At 45.2% G+C, this 24,110-nt stretch overlaps 1 protein-coding gene and 1 long non-coding RNA gene across 17 annotated transcripts in view; one reads left to right on the forward strand and one right to left on the reverse strand.

Moving 5' to 3' along the window:
- The window catches only part of Pard3 (par-3 family cell polarity regulator), a 549,750-nt gene that overhangs the window by 512,067 nt on the left and 13,573 nt on the right, over nucleotides 1-24,110 (forward strand). For all 15 annotated transcript variants that reach the window (XM_087595246.1, XM_087595248.1, XM_087595247.1 and 12 more), the window contains one exon: nucleotides 20,671-20,791. In XM_087595246.1, coding sequence (XP_087451372.1) covers nucleotides 20,671-20,791 — 121 coding nt within the window. The remainder of the gene's footprint in view (nucleotides 1-20,670; nucleotides 20,792-24,110) is intronic.
- On the reverse strand, nucleotides 12,871-20,797 carry LOC147999630 (uncharacterized). 2 transcript variants are annotated; one of them, XR_015644264.1, is made up of 5 exons: nucleotides 20,608-20,797; nucleotides 16,381-16,440; nucleotides 15,115-15,426; nucleotides 14,721-14,831; nucleotides 12,871-13,804 (listed from the first exon to the last, which is right to left on the reverse strand). It is a non-coding gene; the product is annotated as an uncharacterized LOC147999630 (long non-coding RNA). The 2 variants fall into 2 exon arrangements; XR_015644263.1 differs by having other exon boundaries at nucleotides 16,381-16,471.

The raw sequence follows: 24,110 nt of genomic DNA on the forward strand, positions 1-24,110 counted from the left end.
AGTTTTTCAGCCTGAGAAAGTTTTATTTTCTAAGTGAAGAAGTGCTAACCCCATAATGAAATACATGATGGCCCAAGTGAAGGAACCCTTCAGTCCCTTTTTATTTTTACCCAAACAGATATCCAATCAGTTTTTTAAAAATCTCTTTAGGCCTGGGTCCATAGCTCATTTGGTAAAGTATTTGCCTGGATCCATAAAGCCATAGGTTCAATCCCCAACAGCATATAAGCTGGGTGTGGTGGCACATGACTATAATTCCCAGTACTCTGAATGTGGAGGGAGGAGGATGAGGAGTTCAAGGTTATCTTATCTTATTTAGTAGGCTCAAGGGCATCCTGGTATACATGAGACCTTGTCTCAACAACAGAAACTCAAAATAATATTCACAGTCCTTAGGAATCACAAGATCTGAGTGTTCATCTGTAGATGGACACTGAAGTCATGATGACTCTTAGCCTGAGGCCCAGAGTGAAGCCAGCCCACAGAACACATGATGAGTGTGTCTAAGAGAAGGCCTTTATCTGGCATAGTGAACCTTGGGAACCTAGGCATGGGAAGGGTAACAGTTTCAATGGCACTAAACAGCCAGCAGATAGATATCATGGATAGACCAATACCTAGTGGGTTTGAGGCCCTGGGTTCACCTTCATCACTGAAAAGTGTGATACATAGATCGTTGGTAGATAGGTAGGTAGGTAGGTAGGTAGACAGACAGACAGACAGATAAGATAGGTAGGTAGGTAGGTAGGTAGATAGGTAGGTAGATAGAGATAGGTAGGTAGATAGATAGATAGATAGATAGAGATTGGTAGGTAGGTACGTAGGTAGATAGGTAAGTAGATAGATAGATAGATAGATAGATAGATAGATAGATAGATAGATAGATAGATAGACAGACAGACAGATAGGTAAGCAGATAGATAGATAAGCAGATAGATAGATAGATAGATAGATAGATAGATAGATAGATAGATAAGCAGATAGATAGATAGATAGATAGATAGATAGATAGATAGATAGATAGATAGATAGATAGATAGATAAACAGACTGACAGACAGACTGACAGACAGATAGGTAGGCAGATAGATAGATAGATAGATAGATAGATAGATAGATAGATAGATAGATAGATAGATAGATAGATAGATAGATAGATAGATAGGCAGGCAGGCAGGCAGGCAGACAGACAGACAGACAGACAGACAGATAGATGATAGATAGGTAGATAGGTAGATAGATACATCTCTATGAATTGGGAGAAAAGCAGTTTAGGAGTGTACAGTATTAGGAATCTGGATTCCCAGTCTCATTACAAACCATAACATGTTCATAGACAAATTAGTAGATGTTAAAGGGATAGAGGTGGGAGAACTGTCTTTTTAACCCTCTGAAAACACTGATTTGAGATACGTCTTATGGCCAGTGTTAAAGTGCTATCATTTTTCTTTCTTGTCAAGAAATATTTAGAATATTCCATAGCCAAAGGCTTCTTAAATTCAACAATAATAAAAGGCTACTGTAGTTTGCTCTATAAGTTCCTTTTTTTTTTTTTTACAAAACCATGTTAATTGTTAAAATAACTTAATTCACTTGTCTAGAGACCGGAGGGATGGCTCGGTAGTTATTAAAAATAACTTAATTCTTGCCGAAGGACGGAGGATTAACTCTCTGAGATCCATGACATGTAAAAGGGGTTGTTGTGTTTCTGTTAACTGTGACTGTAGAGAATTAATATCATAACTGTATCCACCCTGTCAAGAGCCCTGGGGCTCCACGGGAACAGTTTTGTGAACCTTCATGGTGCCCATATTGTGTACGTTCATAATCAGAGAAGGACCTCGACGTTTATTAAACATTCTGAACAGTACCACTTCAGCCATATGTTCCATGGGCCACGCACTTCATCTCAGCGCTCTCTAGACAGTACGAGCCAAGACCATGGAGAGGGTTTTTAATGTCAATACAGAATAATATAGAAACCCTGTCGCACTGACAAAATGAAATGTCAGAGGAGGTCTGTTGTAATGTAATATCAGAACAAAGTGCCGGCCAAAATCCAGGGAGGCGCCATTAGGATGTGAGGACAAAGCAATTGTCTTTGCCAGCCTTAGAGACAGGACACTATGGGAGAAGAGGAAACAAGATGGTGTCTACGGAGGCTGTGACGTCATGGCTTCTGTTCATTGGCCTTCTTCGGATGGAAAAGAATAGTCCTACATTGTGTTTTTCCAACTCATCCTTTTTGCCACTCAGGATACCTCCAGAACCACTCTGTTGACTAATGTCTGGCTTCAGATGTTGCTGGTTGTTCTACCTGGAGCTATTACTATATCTGCATGCCATTGACTATGTCACGTGACTCATAATCATCATGGTTTTCGGTGCTGCAAACCACATATTTCACCCTCGTGCATCCTGTGTAGCCTCCTGCATCAGCATCAGCAGATGGTGAAAGGCAGGTGACTCTCTGCTGGTGAAGGCTCTCACTGGCTTTGACAGATGCCTGACTCCATTGTTCTTTTCCTTGTCAAGTAGAGCCTGGCACTGCTCTGCCTCCCTGAACTCCGTACAAGGCTGGGCTTGAAATCCGTGTCTTTGCCCTATGCCCCAGCACCTGGTATTCCTTGGCGAAAGTCATCTACCTGTTTTCTGAGCCCTCATTAGTAGAACAAAGACTCTGTATAAAGAATAAAAAAATAAATTTTTAGTGAACTCCATGATGATGTCCAAGCAATTTTGAAACATGCTGCATACCCACGTATCCAAGTTTCTCTAGTTTCCTTTCTGATGGTGTGGCAAAATGCTGACTGAAGGCAACTTAGAGGAGGAAAGGGCTTACTTCAGCTTACCATTCTAGGTCACTGCGCAGCATGGAGGGAAGTTAGGGAGGAACTTGTAGCAGAACCCATGGATGACTGCTGCTTGCTGGCTCTCTTCTGTTGCTTTGCTTAGCCAGCTTTCTTATGTAGCCGAGGACCAGCTGCCCAGGGAGTGATGATGCCCCTCCTACATCAATTAACAGTCAGGATACGCACCACCTCCGAAGAGCCCGCGTGTCTGTTGTATCTGAGCAATCTCTTATCCGATAACTCTAGACTGTGTCAAGCTAACAGGTAAAAGCTACTGATTCAAAAAAAAAAAAAATCTTTGAACGTTTTAGACAGAGGGAAGGGAAGGTTTTCACTACCTAAGACAACGTATAAAGGACGAAATGTTTCATTTTTATTTCATTCAATCAGCTACAGTTTTGTAGTTTCAGAATCTGGTGCGGGGGGATATACTCAGTAGGCGGTGCTGGGTAGCACACCACAGTCCTGGGCCCCAGCCCTGGCACCGCATGCAGCAGGCATGGAAGGAACATCTCAGCCCTTCCGGGGCAGGGGCAGGAGAATCATCTTTGACTACAAGTGCGTTCAAGGCCTGTCTGAGTTAAAGGAGATCTTGTCTCAAGCAAACAGAAGACACGCATTAGTCAGCAGTAGAATAAAGTGGCATCTGACTAGAAGTGAAGCAAAGGTAGAACCGGCCAATGCCTGGAAACTAAATTTTACAGAGTCCCGTGTCTGTAAAAGTTCTGCCACTGACGTTTGTCAGCAAGACGGTTGGGATGCAGAGACCCTGGAGAGTATGCCGTGGTCTGCAGGGTAAAACCCAGCTCAGTTTTTGGCCATCTCTTCTGCTCACGCCGTCTGGCCATGAAAACTCGTGGTCCAGAAGAACCTCAAAGTGTTTCTCAAGAATTAGAGAAATATTGCTGCTGGTCTCTTTCCAGAGTGCGAGACACTGCTTCTAGAAGACTGTCTAAGCAGAAGGATTGACACGTTCAAAGAGCATTTGGCAGACCTCCAGATAATCAGATTATCCGCTGCTTTTCCTATGACTCTCATCATTCAAGATCCTGTACCAAATTGAGTTGGCTGGTGTCCATTCACATGTTATCAGTCATAAAAGCCCAGAACATTCTGAAAATGCAGGATATGCCAGCGCCTAGAGCTGTGTCCTTGGGGCTCTATCATTGTGGGCCGGCCAAGCTGCGAGGAAAAGCGCCACCCACTTCTTACACCAACATCACGGAAGCAACTTGAAGAGGCCTGAAGGAGGAGCTGGAATCTTTGAAGGAGAAAGAGTAAACACAGCACATGTTGAAACTGGGTGATGTGAGTGCAGTAATCACCAAGGTGATCAGTGGGCGTAACCGTGTGTTACAGCTAAAGAGACGTCAAAGAAAGGACAGTTACTTTAAGCACAGAGCTCTATAGGTAACATTTGCTATTATGTCTTTACTTTCAAGGCTGGTAGGGTGATGCATACATGTAATCCTAACACTCAGAAGACAGAGAGAACTGTCTCAAGTTCAAAACCAACCAGGGGTATACAGCCAGGCCCTGTCTCAAAGAAACTGGTCTTTAAGTAAATTGCATACATTTCTTTTTAAAAATCAGAATGATCAGAATCAGAAATAATTTTGTGGTGGCCCATGTAGCACGGTTACTGTCACAGACCACCATTTTAGCTTGTAAGTCACCTGGTCTGTATATTTAAGTTTTATTGTAAGTGCTCATATACTTGTGTATTTACTTCTTTGTTATCCCAAGGAATTTTTTCCCTTGGAATTTTTTTAAAAGGTTTATTTATTTATTATACATAAGTCCACTGTAGCTGTCTTCAGACACACCAGAAGAGGGCATTGGATCCCATTACAGATGGTTGTGAGCCACCATGTGGTTGCTGGGAATTGAACTCAGGACCTCTGGAAGAGCAGTCGGTGCTCTTAACCACTGAGCCATCTCTCCAGCCCGAGATTTTTTATTATTGAGAATTTCATGATGCATTTTATGCAAACCCACCCCCTTTCACTCCCTCCAGTTCTCCCCCATTCCCACTTCTGTTCCGAACACCATGTGCTGTTTTTTAGTTTATTTTTAACTCACCGAGTCCATTTTGTAGGAGCATGGAGGACCATCTCCTAGAATGTAGGTGGCTTCAGAGATGCTAAATCCCTTAAGTAAAAGGACTCTCCCTTCCTAGCACCCATCAATTGCCGATACCATGTCAGATAGAGGTCGGGCCATTTTATGAGCCTCTTCTCCTGTATCCATGCTGGGATTTTGGATGACTTGATCTGATCCAAGTTGTGTTTGACCAATCGCAGCGGCTGTATGAAATGCCGTGGTAACCTTTTCTACACTGATTTTCATAGCCATTCGTTTCAGCCCATGCAGTAGTACCAGGCGTGAGCTCCATCTTGCACAGCAGGCTCCAAATCTAACCAGGAAGTGGCCAGGTTCTCTTCAGGCCAGTATTACACCAGTGGGCTTATCTCCTCAGACCTGTCATCATTTCCGCTTGCAGGGTCTACAGCTGAAAAAGACTGCCGATAATCTCTCTCCCCCATATAGTCTCATATAGAGAACCTCCCAGTGCTTCCAAGTTCGTTATAGAAGTGACATTTAAAAATAGTCGAGAATTAAAAATGACATAAGTCAGAAAGTCCAACGATAACCAAAGAGAGTAGAAAGTGTGTGTGTGTGTGTGTGTGTGTGTGTGTGTGTGTGTGTGTGTGTGTGTGTGTATGAGAGAGAGAAGGGGTCGAGGGAAGGAGGGAGGATAGGTCTTCTTATGACCTTATGAGTGAGGGCAGAATGACTGAAAGCCAAAGGTTTCTGGGCGCTCCTGGGTAGAGATTGAAATGACCCCAGAGAAGGAACTTCCCATGTGGTAGACCAGGCCCGGTGGCCGATCTGCTTTTCAGAGCACCATCTTCAACAAGAAAATGAAGCCAGAGAAAGTAAAGAATGCCGCAGAAGAAAGGTGGTTTAATCAAATTCCCTGTTTGAATGAGCAGTGAGCAATGTAGACACAAGCTGAAAATACATTATTATATACACTCTGCTGCTACTGTAGGGGAGGAGCCAGGGGTAGGGGTTGGGATAGCTGTGCTTGTCTGCCTTAACAGAATGCTGGCAGATATACTCGAGTACAGCAGGGAGAACAGTTACAGACACACCAATCAGAAATATCTGGATTCCAGAGGAACCTGGGTGGAGGATCATTATAGAATCTCAAGTTTTTGTTTCATGTAAAGAGTTCATACATATGCACATGTGTGTATATGAATGTATAATATATATGTGTGTATGTATACATATGAATATATATATGAAAAAATATATTTGCATGCTTAACTTATTGAATTATACCAGATGATTTTTGGTGATTCTATTGATGATGAGTGAACCATGACAAAGACATTTTGATGAGAGAGTAGCAAACCAGAGATCAAGATGTATCCATCTCGACACTCTCAGTTTGAAGAGTTTCGTGGGTCCAGGTGGTCAGAGCAGCATCTGCCATGAGGCAGGATTGCTGGGAGCCAGCTTTCAGGTAGCATTTAGGATGTAGACAGTATACATGTGTCTTAATTAGGGTTTTACTGCTGTGAACAGACATCATGACCAAGGCAACTCTTACAAGGACAACATTTAATTGGGGCTGGCTTACAGGTTCAGAGGTTCAGTCCATTATTATCAAGGTGGGAGCATGGTAGGATCCAGGCAGGCATGGTGCAGGAGGAGCTCAGAGTTCTACATCTTCATCTGCAGGCTGCTAGGAGAATAGTGACTTCCAGGCAGCTAGGACAAGGATATTAAAGCCCACACCCACAGGGACACACCTACCCAAACGGGGCCGCATTTACTCCAACAAGGCCACACCGCACAAGTGCCACTCCCTGGGCCAAGTATATACAAACCATCACAACATGTAAGGGACTTTGAGAGCACATGGGCCACTCTAGCTTCCAGCCCAATCACTGGCTGTATTCCCTCGTGGAGGAACAAAGCCTGGGACAAGAGGAAGGGTTGAGTACATTTAGACTGAAGTTATAAGAGCAGATCATAAATAGTAAAAAGGCATAAAATAAGTAAAAGCAAGGGACACATTGAAAAGCTCTTAAAATTATCGAGAAACGGTGGTACTGTGGAGGTTTGAAGACGAAACACTCCCTTCGGCTCTGCTTAGGCTCACGTGTCTGAACACGTGGTCCCTGGTCGGTGGTGCTGTTTGGGAAGATTCCCGAACCATCAGAAGGTGGAGTTTTGATGGAGGAAGTACGTCACTAGGGGGCGGGCCTTGTTTCCTCTATAGCTTTTCCTCTGCTTCCTGTTGGTGGCTGCAGTTGTGATCTCTCAGCTCCCCGTAGCACTACTGCCCTTGTGGACCCTTCCTCTGGAACTGTAAGCCATCATAATATGGTCCAGCTACGAGCTTCTTTTTCACACGGTAATTTTACCACAACAGAAAGTAGCTAATACAGACATACAGAAAGTTTTCTTTTGTGTTCAGAAATATCCAACCTTCTATTTTCTTGCTGCCCCCTTCTCTCTCTCCCCCTCCCCTCCCTTCCCCCTCTTCCTTCCTCCCTCCCCTCCCCCTCCCTTCCTCTCTCTTCTTCCCTCCCTCTCTCTTAAGCAAAGAAGTAGTTCCCCACTCTTTCTTTAACTAAAGCGATGTCTATTACAAACTGTGTAGGCTGCGTGTGTGTGTGTGTGTATCTTAGTTGTACTATATTATTTCTCATTTTTGAGTAATTTCAGGAACCCATATAGAAATTTGCTATTATTTTGAATTAAAATACAATATATAATCAAATCCTGCATCACACTGGGATTTTTATCTTTAAACAGGTATCTTTCTTTTCTATAGAATTTTGCAATTATGCTATCATTAAAGACAGGAGAATGCAAAAACAAAGAAAACGTTAGTCCTGGATTCTGTGTAATCATGTCATGATTAAAGAATTAAAATAATGGTTCGATAATTAGTTTCTATGCTTGTGTGATTAAAAAAATTCTTCTAATATGAAAAAGAACATGATAATCATTTTATTTTGTCACTGAAATCTATCAGCTTTTGTAATTTAATTTCCATTGCTTTTTTATTTCAAAGTTCATAGCTCCTTTTTTTTCTTCTTCTTTCCCTATTCTTTTTTTTTCTTTTTTTAAATGTGGGCATTGAATTCCATCTGTTCTTTCCTCTTGAATGTCTATCTCAGTTTGAGACACAGACCTTAACTCGGGGTCACAGCTGGCTAACCTTTTTATCCCTGATGGCTTTATTGAATGAATAATACAACCTTAAGCTTACACCACCTCTCTCCCCCACTGAAATGCCTCACATGCTCTTACTAGTTATAGGAAAGTTGGAGAAAGGCAACCTGTAGGAGGAGTATACTTTGAGGGTTATTAACCAGGTTATAATGACTTCGTGAGCTGTGTGATTTCTCATAGACGTAACACCTTACAGGTGCTTTCCAAGCTGCTTTTAGATTTGTAGGCAGGTGTACCCGAGGTCATTTTCCCCCATCGCCTGCTTTTATGGCTCCTCAGGTTAGCTTGCTGGGAAGCTGACTCAGGATCAGACCCAGCGTCTGACTGTTGCCTTCCCTTTGCCCATTTCCTTCTGTAAGGTGTGGAGGGTGTCACAAGGTCACTAAGACTCCTTCTCTCTACTGTCTCTGGGGTTTTCAGCCCTACATGGTTCTCTCATCAGGCACCATCTGTTGAAACCGTTCTATTTAAATATATGGGTTTTTTTTTCCGTAAAAACTTCGATAGCTAGTTTTACGTTGATATGTTTTTTAAAATTTTGTCCTGTTTTGTTGCCTTTAATTATTAGTAGATATGTGTGTGCAACACTGTGTGAATGTGGAAATCTGGGGATGACTTGGAAGTTCTCTGTTTCCACTGTGTGGGTTCCAGGGATAGAACCAAAGTGTTGAAGTGTCTCTACCCACTGAACCATCTCACCACTACACTAGTAATTAAAAAAAAAAAAATCCAAGTATGGGGCTCATACCCCCAGCTATCTGGGAAGCTGAGGCATGGTGATGGCTTAAGCCTAGCAGGTCACAGGCAGCCTGGGTATCATAATAAGACCTCCTTAATTAATAGTAGTGATGATGATGATGATGATGATGATGATGATGATGATATAAATGTTAATACTAATACTTTTGTGACTTAGGCAAGTGTTTCCTCTGAGCTGTCCCTCCCACACAAGCAGTAGCCCTTCTGAGTAGAAGCCAGCCTGAAGTGTGTCTGACTCCTGTCAGGGAGGGCTCCAGTGGTTTTTTCTTTGTGTGCTTACTGCTGGATCCTAAAGCTCTATGTGCCTTTGTACATCTGAGCTCTGCAGCTAGAGGTGTTCCCCTCAAGTAAAGCTAAATCCCCCTCACTCCTGCATGAGACCACTGACAAGCTAATAAGGAAGAGTGATGACGGTGATAGAGAGAACTGCTTATAAGACGATGGGGTTGTTACCAGGGGCCACAGAGGACGGACGAGCTCCCCACCAGTGGGGAGACCTCCCTGTGATCCGCAGAGCATCCTGGGACCCAGAACTGCTTTTTATCAGAACGAACTTGGGATTAACAGTCGTGATGACCAGCTTTTTAACCCAGAGAGTATAGCTCTATGGTTTTAATTTGTTATGATTTATTATACTGGAATTGGTGCGAAATGGCCAACAAATCACGGGTGTCGCAGCCTGGAGATGAATTTTATCAGCCGAGCAGAGGGAGCGCCTGTGGGATTTGCACAAGCCTCTCATAATTCTTTTCATATCACAGATGATGAGGAAAACTGTAAAAAGAAACTGAAGGTGACGTGGTATTCCCTAAGTGGCTAATTTCACATGTGCTCACAGACACATATAAACAGAGCTACTTGGTCTCTGTTTAGATGCCACTGTGCAATTTAAAGTGATTGATTTGTTCACAGGCAGAGATCTATTTACCCGAATTCCGTTAACCCAAAAAGACCTTGGCTCCGTGTCTTGTATATCTGAGTTATCTATGGAAAATGGAAACATTATTTAACAGTTATAATAATTTACTTCATGTTTATATTTGACTGAATTTAGATTTACCCACCAACATAGGAGTGCCAAGTTGGGAGAAAGAGCTGTCCCAAAATACCGAACACCATAAATACCGTCCTGCCTCACAAAAAAAAAAAAAATCTGCCCCTGTTCAAAGCTAACTTCACAGGCATAATTAATTGTAACACACGTTCTTGCTCCGCAGCCCAAAGAGAAATTGAATTCAGGTGTTTGTGAAACATGTGGGGGGGGGGGGTGTACTGTGAATTTATGACCTGTGGCCTGAGTGTAAAACCCCAAGATATTTGCCGCTAAAACTTAATGAAGCTTGTGTGGAGGAGCTATTTTTACTTGTACTTTGGTAGCTGGTGCATCTTTTGGTTTAGCCTCCTTCCATTCCTCATCCGTCTCGGAGCCTACAAGATGGTGGGAATCCTGTATCCCTGCCCAGCATGCTTTAGCATTAGCAGCCTGCGAATCAGTTTGCCTCACGTCATTTTGGTCTGTCCAAATTCTAACTTAGCAATTTCAGCCTTGTCAGTTGGACAGGTGACCGGAAGCAGAGCAATGCCTTGAAACACTCCCTTCCGACAAAAAGAAACAAAGGTTTTCAAAGGACGGCAACCTTTGACCTTTTCTGAAGAAAGCGAAGATGTTGGGCAGGAGAGACGCCTTAGTCACGTTGCTGTGCCAACGTGAGCACCCAGGGACACCCTCAGGACTCACACAGAAATCCAGGCATGGTGGGCTATACCTGTAACTTCAGTGCTGGGGAGACAGGGACAGGGGGATCCCTGCAACTTACAACATAACTAATGAGCTCCAGGTTCAGTGAGACCCTGAATTGAGGAAGACACCAGTGTCAACCTCTGGTCTGTGAGTACAGTACTCACAGATCACATACAACACACACACACACACACACACACACATACACACACACATAGATATATACATACACAAGTGTATACACATGTGTACTACACACACATACACACATGCACACACATACATGCACTACATGCACACACATGAACATACATACACATATGCATGCACACACACATATACACACATGCACCCCCACACAGAGTAGTGTCCTCAATTTCATTGTCATCTCCCTAAGAATAACCACCATGTCTCAGAGGACAGATCTCCACTACGTCCACCTCTGCCTTGCTGCTTGTACCTCAGGTTGAGCAGAATGCTCTGGACTTGAATGCCAGGAGGAAAAACAAAAGAGAGTGTTCCCTTCTAACGGATGGATGTAATGAGTTTAATGAAGAATCTGTATTTGCTTACTAATTTACAGCAACTAAGAATTTACTTCTGATGTGTGTAGATGAAAACTATTTCTCTGGCAAAAGAAGATCAGGGTTAATCGATGGGATTGCTAACCAGCACAGAACAAAATCAGTGTCAGGAGGTGGTTTCCTTGGCTTTGAGCGGGTGCCATAGTTTGGTGTTTCTGCCTAGATTCCTGAGTGCAGCAACAGCCCCTCCGTGATTTGCTGTCTCTGTTTAAGGGCTTATCTACCTCTGCTCTATCGTGCTGACTGTCCTAAAAGGCTTACAACCCTTCATATCCGTGGTCTACATCACAGTGAGACATTGTTCAATGATGTGAGGTATTGGCTGGTTATGGCTCCTGCTCCCAAGACAGCTTGACAAGTTTCCCCCACATCGGTTGCTCCTACAGTCAGTCTCTTTCTGTCCCAGTCTCCCTGTTGCTTTAAGTGACATCTATGAAATATCCACCCTTCAGAGTCAGTGTTGGGATGCACAGCTGGGCACCAGGAGAAGACAATTCTACAAGAAAGGGAATTAGCTTGTCTCAGTCAACATGCTTTGAGAAGGGATGGTTTTGAGGAGTGCAGAGATGGCTCAGCTGTGCAAGCACGAGAACCTGCGTTTGATCCCCAGAACCCATGTATAAAATGATGTGTGGGTGGTGCACACTCTGCAATCCTAGTCCTGGGGAGCCAGAGTCACAAGGATATGAGGGCTTGCTGACCTGTCCAGCTCAGCAAAACAGAGGAGTGTGAGCCCAGGTTCAGCAAAGGACCCTGTCTCTATAAATAAAGTGGAGAGTGGGCAAGGGAAAAAAAACCTAGCATCATCTTCTGGTACACACGTGTGTGCATGTACACACACACACACACACACACACACACACACACACACGAATAGGATACCTGTCAGAGCGATGGAAGCTTCTTGGTAGGAAAAACGTTGATTGACTGTGGATTGCATTATTTCCAGGATCTGAAATATCTGGAAATTAACTTCTTGTGTTTTAATTAGGACCTAGAATAATGGACCCTTTGCATCTCCAGTAATTGGGTGCCAAGCACAGGTGTGAAATTCGCTAGCATTTGGAATAGAATTTTGAGCTTAGGCCAGAAAGTAAATTGGTGGGGCTGAGGATCGGGCAAAAGTGAAGTGGCTGTGAATGGAGGCCGGCGTGGATAATGGACATTTGCTGAGCAGCTCTCCTGTTGAAATAAATGACCTGAAGTCTACCTGATAAGCCCAGGACCCTAAATGAATAGCTCTTTGTAGGTGACTTGTGAGCAAGCTCCATCAGCCCCTAGGACTCTGTCTCAGGGTTTTACTGCTGTGAACAGACATCATGACCAAGGCAACATTTCACTGGGGCTGGCTTACACATTCAGAGGTTCAGTCCATTATCATCAAGGTGGGAACATGGCAGTATCCAAACAGGCATGGTGCTGGAGAAGCTGAGAGTTCTACATCTTCATCTGAAGGCTGCTAGCAGAATACTGACTTCCAGGCAGCTAGGGTGAGGGTCTTAAAGCCCATACACACAGTGACAAACCTACTCCAACAGGGCCATACTTTCTAATAGTGCCATTCTCTGGGCCGAGCATATACAAACCGACATAGTCTCCTTCAAACATAGACACTGGGGACATAAGGCTCACCAGATCGCATCCAAATTTTCTTGAGTACTGATTTTTTTTTTTTTCAGAACAAAGTGTGGTAGGTAGTTTTAGTAGAGATCCTCCCATCCCCAAAAGCAACAATTCACCCTGAGCATTTGGGACGATATCTACTGAACGTACGCCATATCTCTGGTGTTCCACGGTTTTATTTGATAAGGTATATAGCGGACATTGATTTTCCAGTTGTATCTTCTATACCAGTGTTTACTTGGCGGACTTTCTTTCAGGCCAGCACTTTGCAGGGACCATCGTTATAAATGATGGTGTCAGAATCCCCCTGCACAGCAAGCACCCATTTCCTCCGTTCTTTTGACGAACCTATTTCTGCAACAGGCCATGTTTACTCAGTTCCAGTGCAAGGACAGAGTTGTGTGTGTTTTTAGGTCACTCTAATGAGTGAGAGCCACCCCACGCCACTCTTCTACATGACTGAGCTGGGAGAGGAGCGTAAGTGATTGGGGGTTTGAGGGAGGGAGCTCTAGAGAGCCGCACTGCTCTGAGGGTGGCTCACAGCTAAAGACCTAGTAAGGGCTGGTCAGTTCTGCTCTGTTCTTGACTGAGCTCCCCTCAGTCTTAGTGCTTAGGTACAGACTTAGTTTAGTTCTGTGTCCCCTACCCCCATCTCTCTCACCCTTTGTGTGCATGAGCCTGAATGTATGACTTGTTAGCCTCAGGCGTCTTCCTTCGCCTCTGTCCACCTTGTTTTTTTCGAGACAGGAATCCTTGCCGCTCTGACTGGGTTGACTGACAGGCCAACAGGCATCTATTTGTTTCCACCTCGCAGATTTTGCTGGTTTTTATGTCAACTTGACATGGACTAGAGTCCTTTGGGAAGAGCGACCCTCAGTTGAGAAAACACATTGCTCTGTGGACAGGCCTGCGATGTATTTTAATTAGTGATTGATGTGGGAGAGTCCAGATCACTGTGGGGCACGTTACCCCTTATGGTCCTGGGTGCTATAAGAAAGCAGATAGAGCAAGCTGTGAATACAAGCCAGTAAGCAGAATCCCTCCAGGCTCCCCGCCCTGTTTGTGTTCCTGCCCTGACTTCCTTCGGCTGCGGAAATGTGAGAGTAGTAAGCTGAAAGAAACCTTTCTGTTGCTATAATAGTATAAAAAATTAAATGCTGTCTTCTACCCAGCACTAGGTCTGGTAGCGCAGTGCCCCAAGATATCCGTTAGATATCATCATCTCAGTCAGCAAAGCCTCTCACCCACTTTGCTCCATCCCGTACCACACTGCTGATGGCTTCTCTCTGAGCCTGGCATCAATCTCTGTACCCACCTAGTTCCCCAGGCAGGCTGCCACCATGCCAGAAATATACGTCTCAATTCTGTGATGGCCCAGTGTCTCCACCACCACAAACTCTCTTAAATCACCACATGAAAGAACACACAACACAATAACCTCTGATCCAATTGATAAGATAGAATTGCCCAGACACACAAAGCCATGCATACGCATCCATCCCTTAAGAACATTCATAACAACCTGTAAAGGTGCAGAGAGGAATCTTAACATCCACTGCCATGTTCTCTAGGCAGCTTCTCCTTCGCTCCAGTCTCCTCCTCTCTCTAAAACTTTTCTCCCTCTCATCCTTCCTTCTCGTCCAGTGACAGACCTCGTTCTATCCTGTACCTGCCTTCACCTGCGTAATGACATCATCCCATACCTTTCCTTCTCAGCAGCAGAAACCCTGAGTGATACACAGTGTTGCCACCATATCCGGCTTTTCCTACGTGGCTTCTGGGAATCAAATCTGATGCCCCGTGCTTGCATGGAAGTTACCGACGGAGCTATCTGCCTGGTCTTGCTTATATTTACATTCTTACACTGTGGAAATGTTCTCGTCAAGAGCAGGAAAGAGCATACCCGTGACAGTCACGTCGCAAACCACCGTCCTTACTGTTCCCGCAGGTGTTCCGTTGGACAGAGTAAGCCAAACCGGCCACGTGCAATTATCAGTGAGCTACGTCTGAGAAGCTAACAAATTAACACAAGTTCAGTCGTTCCAAACAGCACACATCTGTATCCCATTACTGCGGGTCTGGAGTCCAGACATGGCTCAGCTAGATCCTCCTCCACTCAGGGTCTCATAGTGGACAGTGAAGAGGTCAGTGAGGCTGGCTATTCCACAGAGGCTCTGCCGGGGAAGTCCAGACCTCCTTGCTCTTTCTTTGCAGCCATGGACCTCGGGGCAGGCAGCTCAATAGGCATGGACCCCCTATTCTTATCAGGGTGGTTATATAAGTGTAATCTTACATACCCAATAATGGTGTGACTTCACCTCATCAACTAGAAACAAATGTGGGTCCTGTCCACGCTTGAGGGTGAGTTCCAGAAAGGCAGCATGTAAGAAGGTGAGCCTCAGAAATATTTGCTGAACATTGGGCTCTGCCACTGGTGGTGGTCGTGAATAAGACTGAGGAAAAGATGTATGGGTGCTCATTCTGAGAGGCTCTGTAACGGTGTTTTCCTCAGAGGACAGCTGAGGGGAGAACTCCATACAAAGCTGGCCTGGGAAGTTAGGAGACGCTTCATGGAGGTGGAATTTGATTTCCTGGTAGAAGTTTGAAAGCTGAAAGGAGAGGGTGGGGAAGAAAGAACTATTTGAATAAATGCATCCCATACCATGTTTAGCTACTTTCTTCTCCAGTGTCAGATATAACCATCACTGTCCCCTTCGGGGACCAGGGAAGGCTGGCCACAATCCAGTTAGGTCTATTGTCCACCCTCCTACTGGTGTTCACATCTTCCATGGGCACGGCCAGAGGCACCAAGGTACCAAATCCCTACTTAACAAACATATGCCTGGCTTGCCCTCCATTTAAATCTGGGGTCTGAATGTTCTACCCTTGATCTAGGTTTTCAGAGTTCTGTTGCTTAATTAAAAAATGCAAATGCCACGGTATTTTTAGTCTGTGAAGAATTCATCAGTTTCATTAAGCATTCCTTTCCCTCTGCAAACTCTCTTTGCTCCTCTAAGAAGCTGGGTCAGAATTCAGGCCCACAAGAGAGTGCAACCAGGCTCCGTGTAGATGGGAAGGAGAAGGTGAATTAGGAGGCTGTAAGGACGATGCCCGTTTTCAGATATTTGGTACAGTTTAGTAGCCACCAGGCATTCGCTTTGGATACTAGAATCTGTGGATGCCCAAGTTCCTTATATGATATTTAAAGATATTTGCATATGAAACCTGTGAACATATTGCCCCATATACTTTAAATCCTGTCTCTAGGTTTGCAACACCTAACACCAGATGAGCCCTGTACAACCTCTCAGCATGCTTAATTACGTACAGAAAAACAGCAGTTTAAAAGTTAGTCGTGCTTTGGCAAAATGGCTCAGTTGGTAAAGGTAAAAAAAAAGGTCATCTCTCCAGCGCCGACAGAGGTCATCGCACTCTTGCGACTTTAATGAGTGGCTTGATAAACATCTAAACTTCTAAAAAGCAAAGGGGCCAGAGGGATTGCAAAGTGGTTAAGCGCATTGGCTTCCCTTCCCGAGAACCCGGGTTCAATTCCCAGGACCCACCTGCTGTTAGAACCTTTTGTTAACTCCAGTCCCAGGAGATCTGGTGCTCTCTTGTGGCCTCTGTGGGCACATGACATACAGGTGTGCATGCCTGTCAAACACCCATACATATAAAAACATACAGGAAAAAAAATTAAGTTGTGATCTTAACACTTTCCCCTCCACCCCCAATATTTTCTACCCCTGGCCTCTTGAGCCTCAGGATGAACTCTGTCTCCAAACCGGTTGCATCTGTTTCTCAGGACTGCCATTCAGAGGCCACATGGCTGCAGTTGACACAGAAGAAATAAATGACTCAAGAGAGCAAACAGAAAACAGCAATGTAGAATATAAAGTGGAGGTAGCTACTGCCTGCCAACTGTACTCTTGTGTTTGACTTGTCCTGAATCAAAAAATACATTAAGTCAGTGGTTAAATTTAAGGTAAAAACCGTATTTATAATTTCTGTTTTATTAAAAAACGGAAGAACCTGGGCTGTGGCAGCACACACCATTCTTTTCTTTTTTAAAAAACTTTTTATTGATTGGTTGCGACTCTCCCATCATGCAGTGCAGTCCTGTTCCTCTCCCTGTCCCTTCATATTCACCCTTCATCCTTGCAACCTCCTCCCCAACACACACACACCACTACCACCACCACCACAACAAAGCGTAGAAATCTTCTCATCATGGAAGCTATAGTGTGTCACAGTGTGCCCCACAGTGAACCCCTCTGCTGCACATGGAAGCTGTAGTGTGCCCCACAGTGAACCCCTCTGCTGCACATCTCCACTTGAGAATGTTCACTGCAGTGAGTCATTGGTCTGGTTCAAGATCTCAGGCTTCTGTGAAACTGTCAATATTGGACCCTTCCCATTTTCCCGTTGTTGCCCTGTGTGTGTTGGAGATCCTGTAGCTTTGGGACAGCAGGGCTGGCCTTTTCATGCATCCCAGCAGATGATACAGCTGTTGGGATGGGCTGATTCTAGAACCCTAGATATGGGTCTGGGTAGTAGTTAAGTTGGTCAGCCTGTCGTCTCTACCTTACCTGCACCACCAGGGGGAGATCTCCAGCACTGCTCCAGCTAGGGGTGGCACACACTTGGGAGGCAGAGGCAGGCGGATTTCAGAGTTCGAGGTCAGCCTGGTCTACAGAGTGAGTTCCAGGACAGTTAGGGTTATGCAAAGAAACCATGTCTGGAAGAGAGAGAGAGGTAGGGGAGGGGGGAGGGAGGAGAAGAATGGAATTAAGGGGAGGAAGGAAGGAAGGAAGGGAGAAGGGAAGGAAGGAAGGAAGTCCCTCATCTTAGCCCCTCCCATGGTATGTAGACGCCCCTGTGTCATGGACTCTTTAACCCCATTGTCAGTGAGGCACTGGAGCTTTCTCAGCTGTAGAGCCCGATGTTGAATGTACTCCTGGGCTCTTCCCTGACTGGCTGTCTCACTCTTCACAAGTAGCACACCCGTCATATTCTCCTAGATGGTCACCCTCATACCAGTGAGTGGGGACAGGTACGGTTGTACAACTTGTGCCCTCACCCTGTACACCAAGAGTGTCAAGCTAGCAGGCCTGCAGAAGCTCCACTTACACTTGGCACAAATAACAGAAAAGCACACAAGGCCCACCAGGGGGTTCCACGTCAGGTGTCCTGTTTCTATGGACCTCCAAGTCTCACTACACCATGCACGTATGGTAGGCTAGAAGTCTCTGTAGGACCAGGCACAGAAAACAGCAGAACAAAACCTACATCGTTATTGAACTAAAGCAAATCTTCTTCAAATAGTACATATGTGTGCATGCAGACACACACACACACACACACACACACACACACACACACACACACACACAGAGGCATGTATGCACATACACATGCATGTACTCAGTCAAGCTACAAAAGCCAGTATTGCAAGAGAAAATGAAGTGTTAGCAGTTGGACTAAAGGTGTCTTTTGTGTGTTCATAGAGAGAATCCTAAACCCCCATCATCTCTGTTCAGATCCCCACGAGGTGGGGGTCTCTGGAAATGCAATTTATAGACTCTTCATTAAGACTTGTTTTGACTCAGTCATCCCTTGAATCTACTTTGGTGGTGGTTGTATTTTATTCTTCACCGGTGTGGGGAAAATAGGAAGAAAAGAAAAAGGCCAGCTTTAAATTGGCGCTAGCCCTAGTCTAGGTTGATTGGGATGTGTAGGGATTAGTCACTGTTGCTAATGAATATTTAAATCTCCTTTGGCTTTCTTGGCAAAAGAACTCATCTGAGTTTTCAAAGCCCAGATTTGAATGATTGGCCCGTCACAGCCTGGCCTGAGAAACAAGGAAGCTGATACAATAGTTCCCTCTCCTGAAGCCAGGTCTCACCTCCACACTGCCAATGGGTATTCCCAAAGGGCGCTTGATGGCCTTCCCGTCCTCGGAAATCATCACCATCAATCATGAAGGCATCGAAGCCCGCCTTCAGCTAAAGCCAGAAAAGTGGTGTTGCTGGTTTAGGGCAAACCTGTCTAATTCTGTAGAACACAAGCTTAAAGAAACCAGTGCAAAGAATAAGAACTGGGCAGATTTGGAGACCAAGGCCCAGGATAGTTCTAGGGCTGATTCCAGAATGCCATCGAGGTTACCAAAACTGAAATTAAGGACCTCATCAGCCACCTTGTTGGGGAATGACTTTCGCCTCATCACGGACAGTGGAAGATTGGTTTCCGTCACTTGCTTGGATTTCACGAGATACGTAAATGCACAGCTAATGCATGGAAACAGTTGAGCAGTGGTCCTGCTGAAGTCAGAGCACTTTCATAGTTAGTCTTGTCTCTGACCATCCTCCCACTGATGCATGCTGGGAGCAAAAAGCCACAGTCATTAAAGTGACAGTAATGTTAAAGGGACAGTAAGGTTGGAAAATGCTCACTTTTCCGTCACTGCGCTGGCATCTAGACCATAGCATGCCTAGACAGTCACTGTTGGCATGGAAAAGAAGGAACTGTAGGCTGGTAGTTAGTGCTAATGTTCTGGAACGAGAGATAGCTGCAACTCTAGTAGGAATCGTGGCCTGCGTGCTTCAGAAGCTTGGAGGGAACTTTCAAGACTGCACCAGCAGCTGACTGGTTTGAAACAGCACATTTACAGATCTGTTAACTTTCATGTTCTCAGACCGACCCACCCAAAACATTTGTGGAAATGTCAGTTTCCACACTTGGCGGGGTGAGGGGAAGCTCTGCCTTCTCTACCAGTCTTACAGCTGTTTGTAGAAAAGGAAGCTTGGTGCTGTACAAAGTGAAAGCATCATTGTTTAAGCAAGTGGTTTGCTTAAACACTACCTTACTCTGTGTTTCTCATTATACCGTGAAAATCATATCTTGTGAACATGTGATGACATGTGAACAGGAAACTGATGAAATAGCAATATGATACAGTATTTCATATCACTGAGGACATGCACACATCCACACATCCACACACAAATGATGCACATGCATACATTCACATATATATGATGCACATGCACACATCCATATATGTATGATGCACATGCACACACCCACACATGTATGATGCACATGCACACATGCACACGTGAACATCCACAAATTCACAGATATATACATGCATAAACATACAATCATGTATGCACACAGATACCCACACAGGTGCATATACTTTAATTGTTTGCAGCTCTGCAGAGAAAATACGCTAGGCTGGCCTTGTACTCCTGAACCACACCTCCAGCTTCATTTTAAATTTTGTTCTTGTTTTTAATTTGATACAGAATCTCACCAAATGGCTCAGGCATGGCTAGAACTTTCGATCCTCCTGCCTCAGCTTCCTACAGAGATGCCAGAACCATCGGTATATGCTACACCTGGCTTGCGAGGCTGGGTGTTGTTGCTGTTTGGGGTGGGCAGTTAGTGTCAGGTCACTTGATTAGGATGATATTGATGGAAGGTAATTATCTCTGCTTCATATGTAGAAGTCAAAGAAGAATGGCGTGCTCTGGGCTAGGGAGCTGGAAGAGCTAGTCTGGACTTGGCTGCCAGCACCTAACCAGATTATAGAAAGGAAGTGAGACCTCGAGAGATCACTACAAAAGAGGTCTCCAAACACAGTTCACCCTCTCAGAGCGCTACTGGAATAGCTCCAGTGAGCCCTAAGTCCTGAGAACAAATGACCATTTCAAACGCCCAGATTTTGTTGTAAAAATTCACTTCCTGTTTGAGCAACGTCCCACAGCTAGCAGCCCTTTACCCACCTCACAACTGTGATTTATGGTTTCTTTTCTTGAGGGTGCTCATGGCTGCCCCTTCTCTTTTAGCAATCGATCCACCCCTAGCAACCATGACCGGATACAACGTCTACGGCAAGAATTCCAGCAAGCCAAACAGGATGAGGACGTGGAAGACCGGCGCCGTACCTACAGCTTTGAGCAATCTTGGGTGAGTACTTGGTTCCTCGGCCCAGCAAATAGGCTGACAGCCGCCCCACAAGAGAGGCCCCTGAGCTATGACCTCAGTCCTTTATGAAATAAGACGAGATGGAGCCAAATCTCTCTGACCTTTAGCATCCTGACCTTTCCCCTCATTTCCATCTGGGTTCCATCATTGCTAATTTCATTTTGTGTCTTGTTCTACCATCTGTCCGCTGGGTAATCGGTTCAAATCGCCGTCTGACGAGACACCACCACAGAATGTCTGCTCTCCTCCGCGTTTGTTATTAAGTTTACTCAGTGCCTTTCTGTAGAACAGAGCCAAGTTCAGCTCTTGATCCTTTGTGTCTATGAGACAGAGATTGTCAGTTCTCGGTTCTCTGACCTGCCTGCCCCACCCCTCATTCCCTCCACCTCCCTCACCCCTCCAGTTTCTTTTTGTTTTGTTCTGTTTTGTTTTATTGAGACAGGGCCTCATACAGCCCAGGCTGGTCCCCCCAATCACTGTATAATCAGGAATAACCTTGAACTCCTGATCCTCCCACCTCTCCCCCCAAGCATGGTACATACACTTCGTGCCGATTAGCTGTGGTGCTGGGCAAGCACTCTACCAACCAAGCCACATTCCCGGCCTTGCCAGGTATTTGCCTCTATTCTCGCCCATCCTGTGCATGGCCACCTTGGAGCTCTCTTTAGAACAAGACTGTAGCTGTTACTCCTGTGTTCTGTATCTGCGAAACCAGGTGGCACTTCTGGGTAGAGAGCCGTTAGCAGAGTTGGGGTTATAGACAGAGAAGGTTTGTTTGGAAGGCTTTCTCAGGAGGACGGGAGTGAGTCAGTAAGAGCCGCTCTAGGCAAACACCCCTCTGGGCATTGAACTTCCAGCCCTGTGGTAGTTCAGCTCCCACCGACTGTCTGGAGGACTAAGAAACGCTGTGATCGAGATGGGAGAGACCAACAGGTAAAAAGCCAGGATGTGCTATAGTCCTGATGAGGATTCTGGGCTCAGGACTGGTTAGTCTGAATAGGGGGCCGGGACTGTGCGGCTAGAAGATGGGTCACCTCAGTAACTCAAGTGTATATAAGAATGGGCAGACACCTAAGAACCATGGTGAGACAGCCATGCTGTCCTTGCACTTGAGGCACAGAAGCAGAGGAGACTAGTGCCCAGAGGTTGATGAGTCCCTTCAAAACAGTTCTTGAAATAAAGTGCGTTGTACTGGATTTATGGATAGGGTGGAGGAAGGATGGTATGAGAAAAGACTTAAGTTAGACATGACGATCCTGTTTGACCAGAGGAAGGCTGGCCCTCCCAGCTGAGGTGAATCCGGCAGTGGCTGGTTTGAGGGGAGAGTGAGCGAAGGTAGAGATCTGGAGAGAGTTCAGCCATGCTTGGCTTCTACAAGTCTCCTGGAATGTCAAGGTGACCTCGGTCCAGGCCCTTCTTGCTCCCAATACCCAATCCATCCAGTGTACTGTGCAAAGCAAGAGACCTTCAAGGGTTTCTGATCAAGGAGCTTAATGATCATTTGGAAGATTGATTGGGAAAGAAAACCTGTAGCCTTCACCTAGGATCAAGTGAGGAAGACCGGCCTTAGAATGGCCAATGGCGATGGGAGACCAGCGTTCGGGTGTGAAAATGTCCCAAGTCCATCCTGGCCTGACCCTGGGTGCTACAAACCAATCCAACACCTAAACAACTGTCCAGTTGTCTTCTGGAGCTGTTTCTCTTAGAGGTGTTTTCATTATAAGGGATTTGATTCATCCTCTGGTAAATTGAGTTGTCTCTGTAGTGACAGGATGGAACTGTGATAATGTACACTTGTTTGTTGTGATTGACTCCATCTATCCCTGAGAGGTTTCCTAAAGCAGGGTTCTTATGTGTAGTGAACAGATAGTTAACTGCGTCTGAAGAGAGTTACCAGCACAGTGTGAAGCTGAAGGAGAATGCAGCCACCACAGATGGGAGCAGTTGTCACACACTCTGCTCTAACCTGTAAGCCCCCCACACTGCATGACAGTCCCCGCTGTCAGTCAGTCTACTATGAGGCACACCATTAGTTACTCAGGAATGCGACTTTCAGGCCAGCATCTTCATGGCCTTCGTTTTTCGGTTAATGACTTGATCCGTAAAGTTCTTGAAGGCTTACCGTGTTCCACCGTCACACAGCTCGAGAGAACAAAGCCCCGATAGAAAATTGTGTATTCCTAAAACCCAGCAGTGGAGCTGGTGCAGAGAAAGCCACTCTCCGTTCTCCTGCCTCAGCCTCCAGCTAGTGACATTGTACCCAAATGAAGGCACTTCAAGTTTGAGGCCAAGTGACTGTCTCTCGGTGTAGGATATTTTCACTGAGAGAATTTGGAAGGATTTTAGAGAGGTTTGAATGAGGAATTGTCTGTGATTCGGGTGTTTCCATGCCATCTCTTTAATAGGAGCAATCACTCTAGAGAAAAGATAGAGAAAACCTGCACCTAGGAAATTCATCTACCAAAGGTCATAGGTCAGATTACAGTGTGCCAGGTGCCATTGTAACTTTAGACAGTATGGCCTATGTATCGTTTCTCGTGATGACAAAGCAGCCAGTTACTTGGATGGCAAACTGGTCACCTTAGATATAGAATAATTTCCTAAATTGTGGATCAGAGGTTGACCTTTTCTTTTTATTTTTCATTTGCGAACAGTCGGGGTCTCTCCCTTTTGCTGATCACATAAGTGAGCTTATAGCAGCCGCCATTCGGCTCTGCTGTCATCTTAACATCAGCTCTCTTTGTTCCCTCAGTGAGAGCTGCTGGTGTAACCTAGGCAGAGCGTGAGCTCCTCTTGTTTTTACTGCCCCTCCAGTAGCTAGGGATCTTCTTTCTCCCCATGTGTTTGCTGACCTGGTGGCTCCCCTGTACTCGGAAGGTGTGAGAGCATGGTCTCCCATGTTTGAACAGTCCATACTCGTTTCTTTGTTAAAGAACATCAAGTGCATCTTGATATCTTAGGAAAACATAGTGCACATAAGCTGAAATACTCATTCCCAGTGTAGCCAGGTGTACCCGATAGTTTCCTAGTCAACAACTCCATCTACAGATGTATCGTACAGAGAGTTTCCTAGCCAATGACTCCATCTACAGAGCTTCCTGAGGCAAAAATTACTGCAAGTAGCCCTAAAACCTCACCTATTTTGGAAATGTTCAGTGCAAACCCCAGCGGTGTGGGATGCACCTGCTCATGGGCCTCTGTTCAAGTATCTGGTTTGGAAAGAGTTGGTTTGTGGCACAAAAGGCCTTTAGAAGAGCACGGGCCCAGAAAAGTTCTGAGCTCTATAATTGGAAATCATTCT

The sequence above is a fragment of the Rattus norvegicus genome, chromosome 19, assembly GCF_021556685.1.
Source record: "Rattus norvegicus strain SHRSP/BbbUtx chromosome 19, alternate assembly SHRSP_T2T, whole genome shotgun sequence".
Taxonomy (NCBI): Eukaryota; Metazoa; Chordata; class Mammalia; order Rodentia; family Muridae; genus Rattus; species Rattus norvegicus.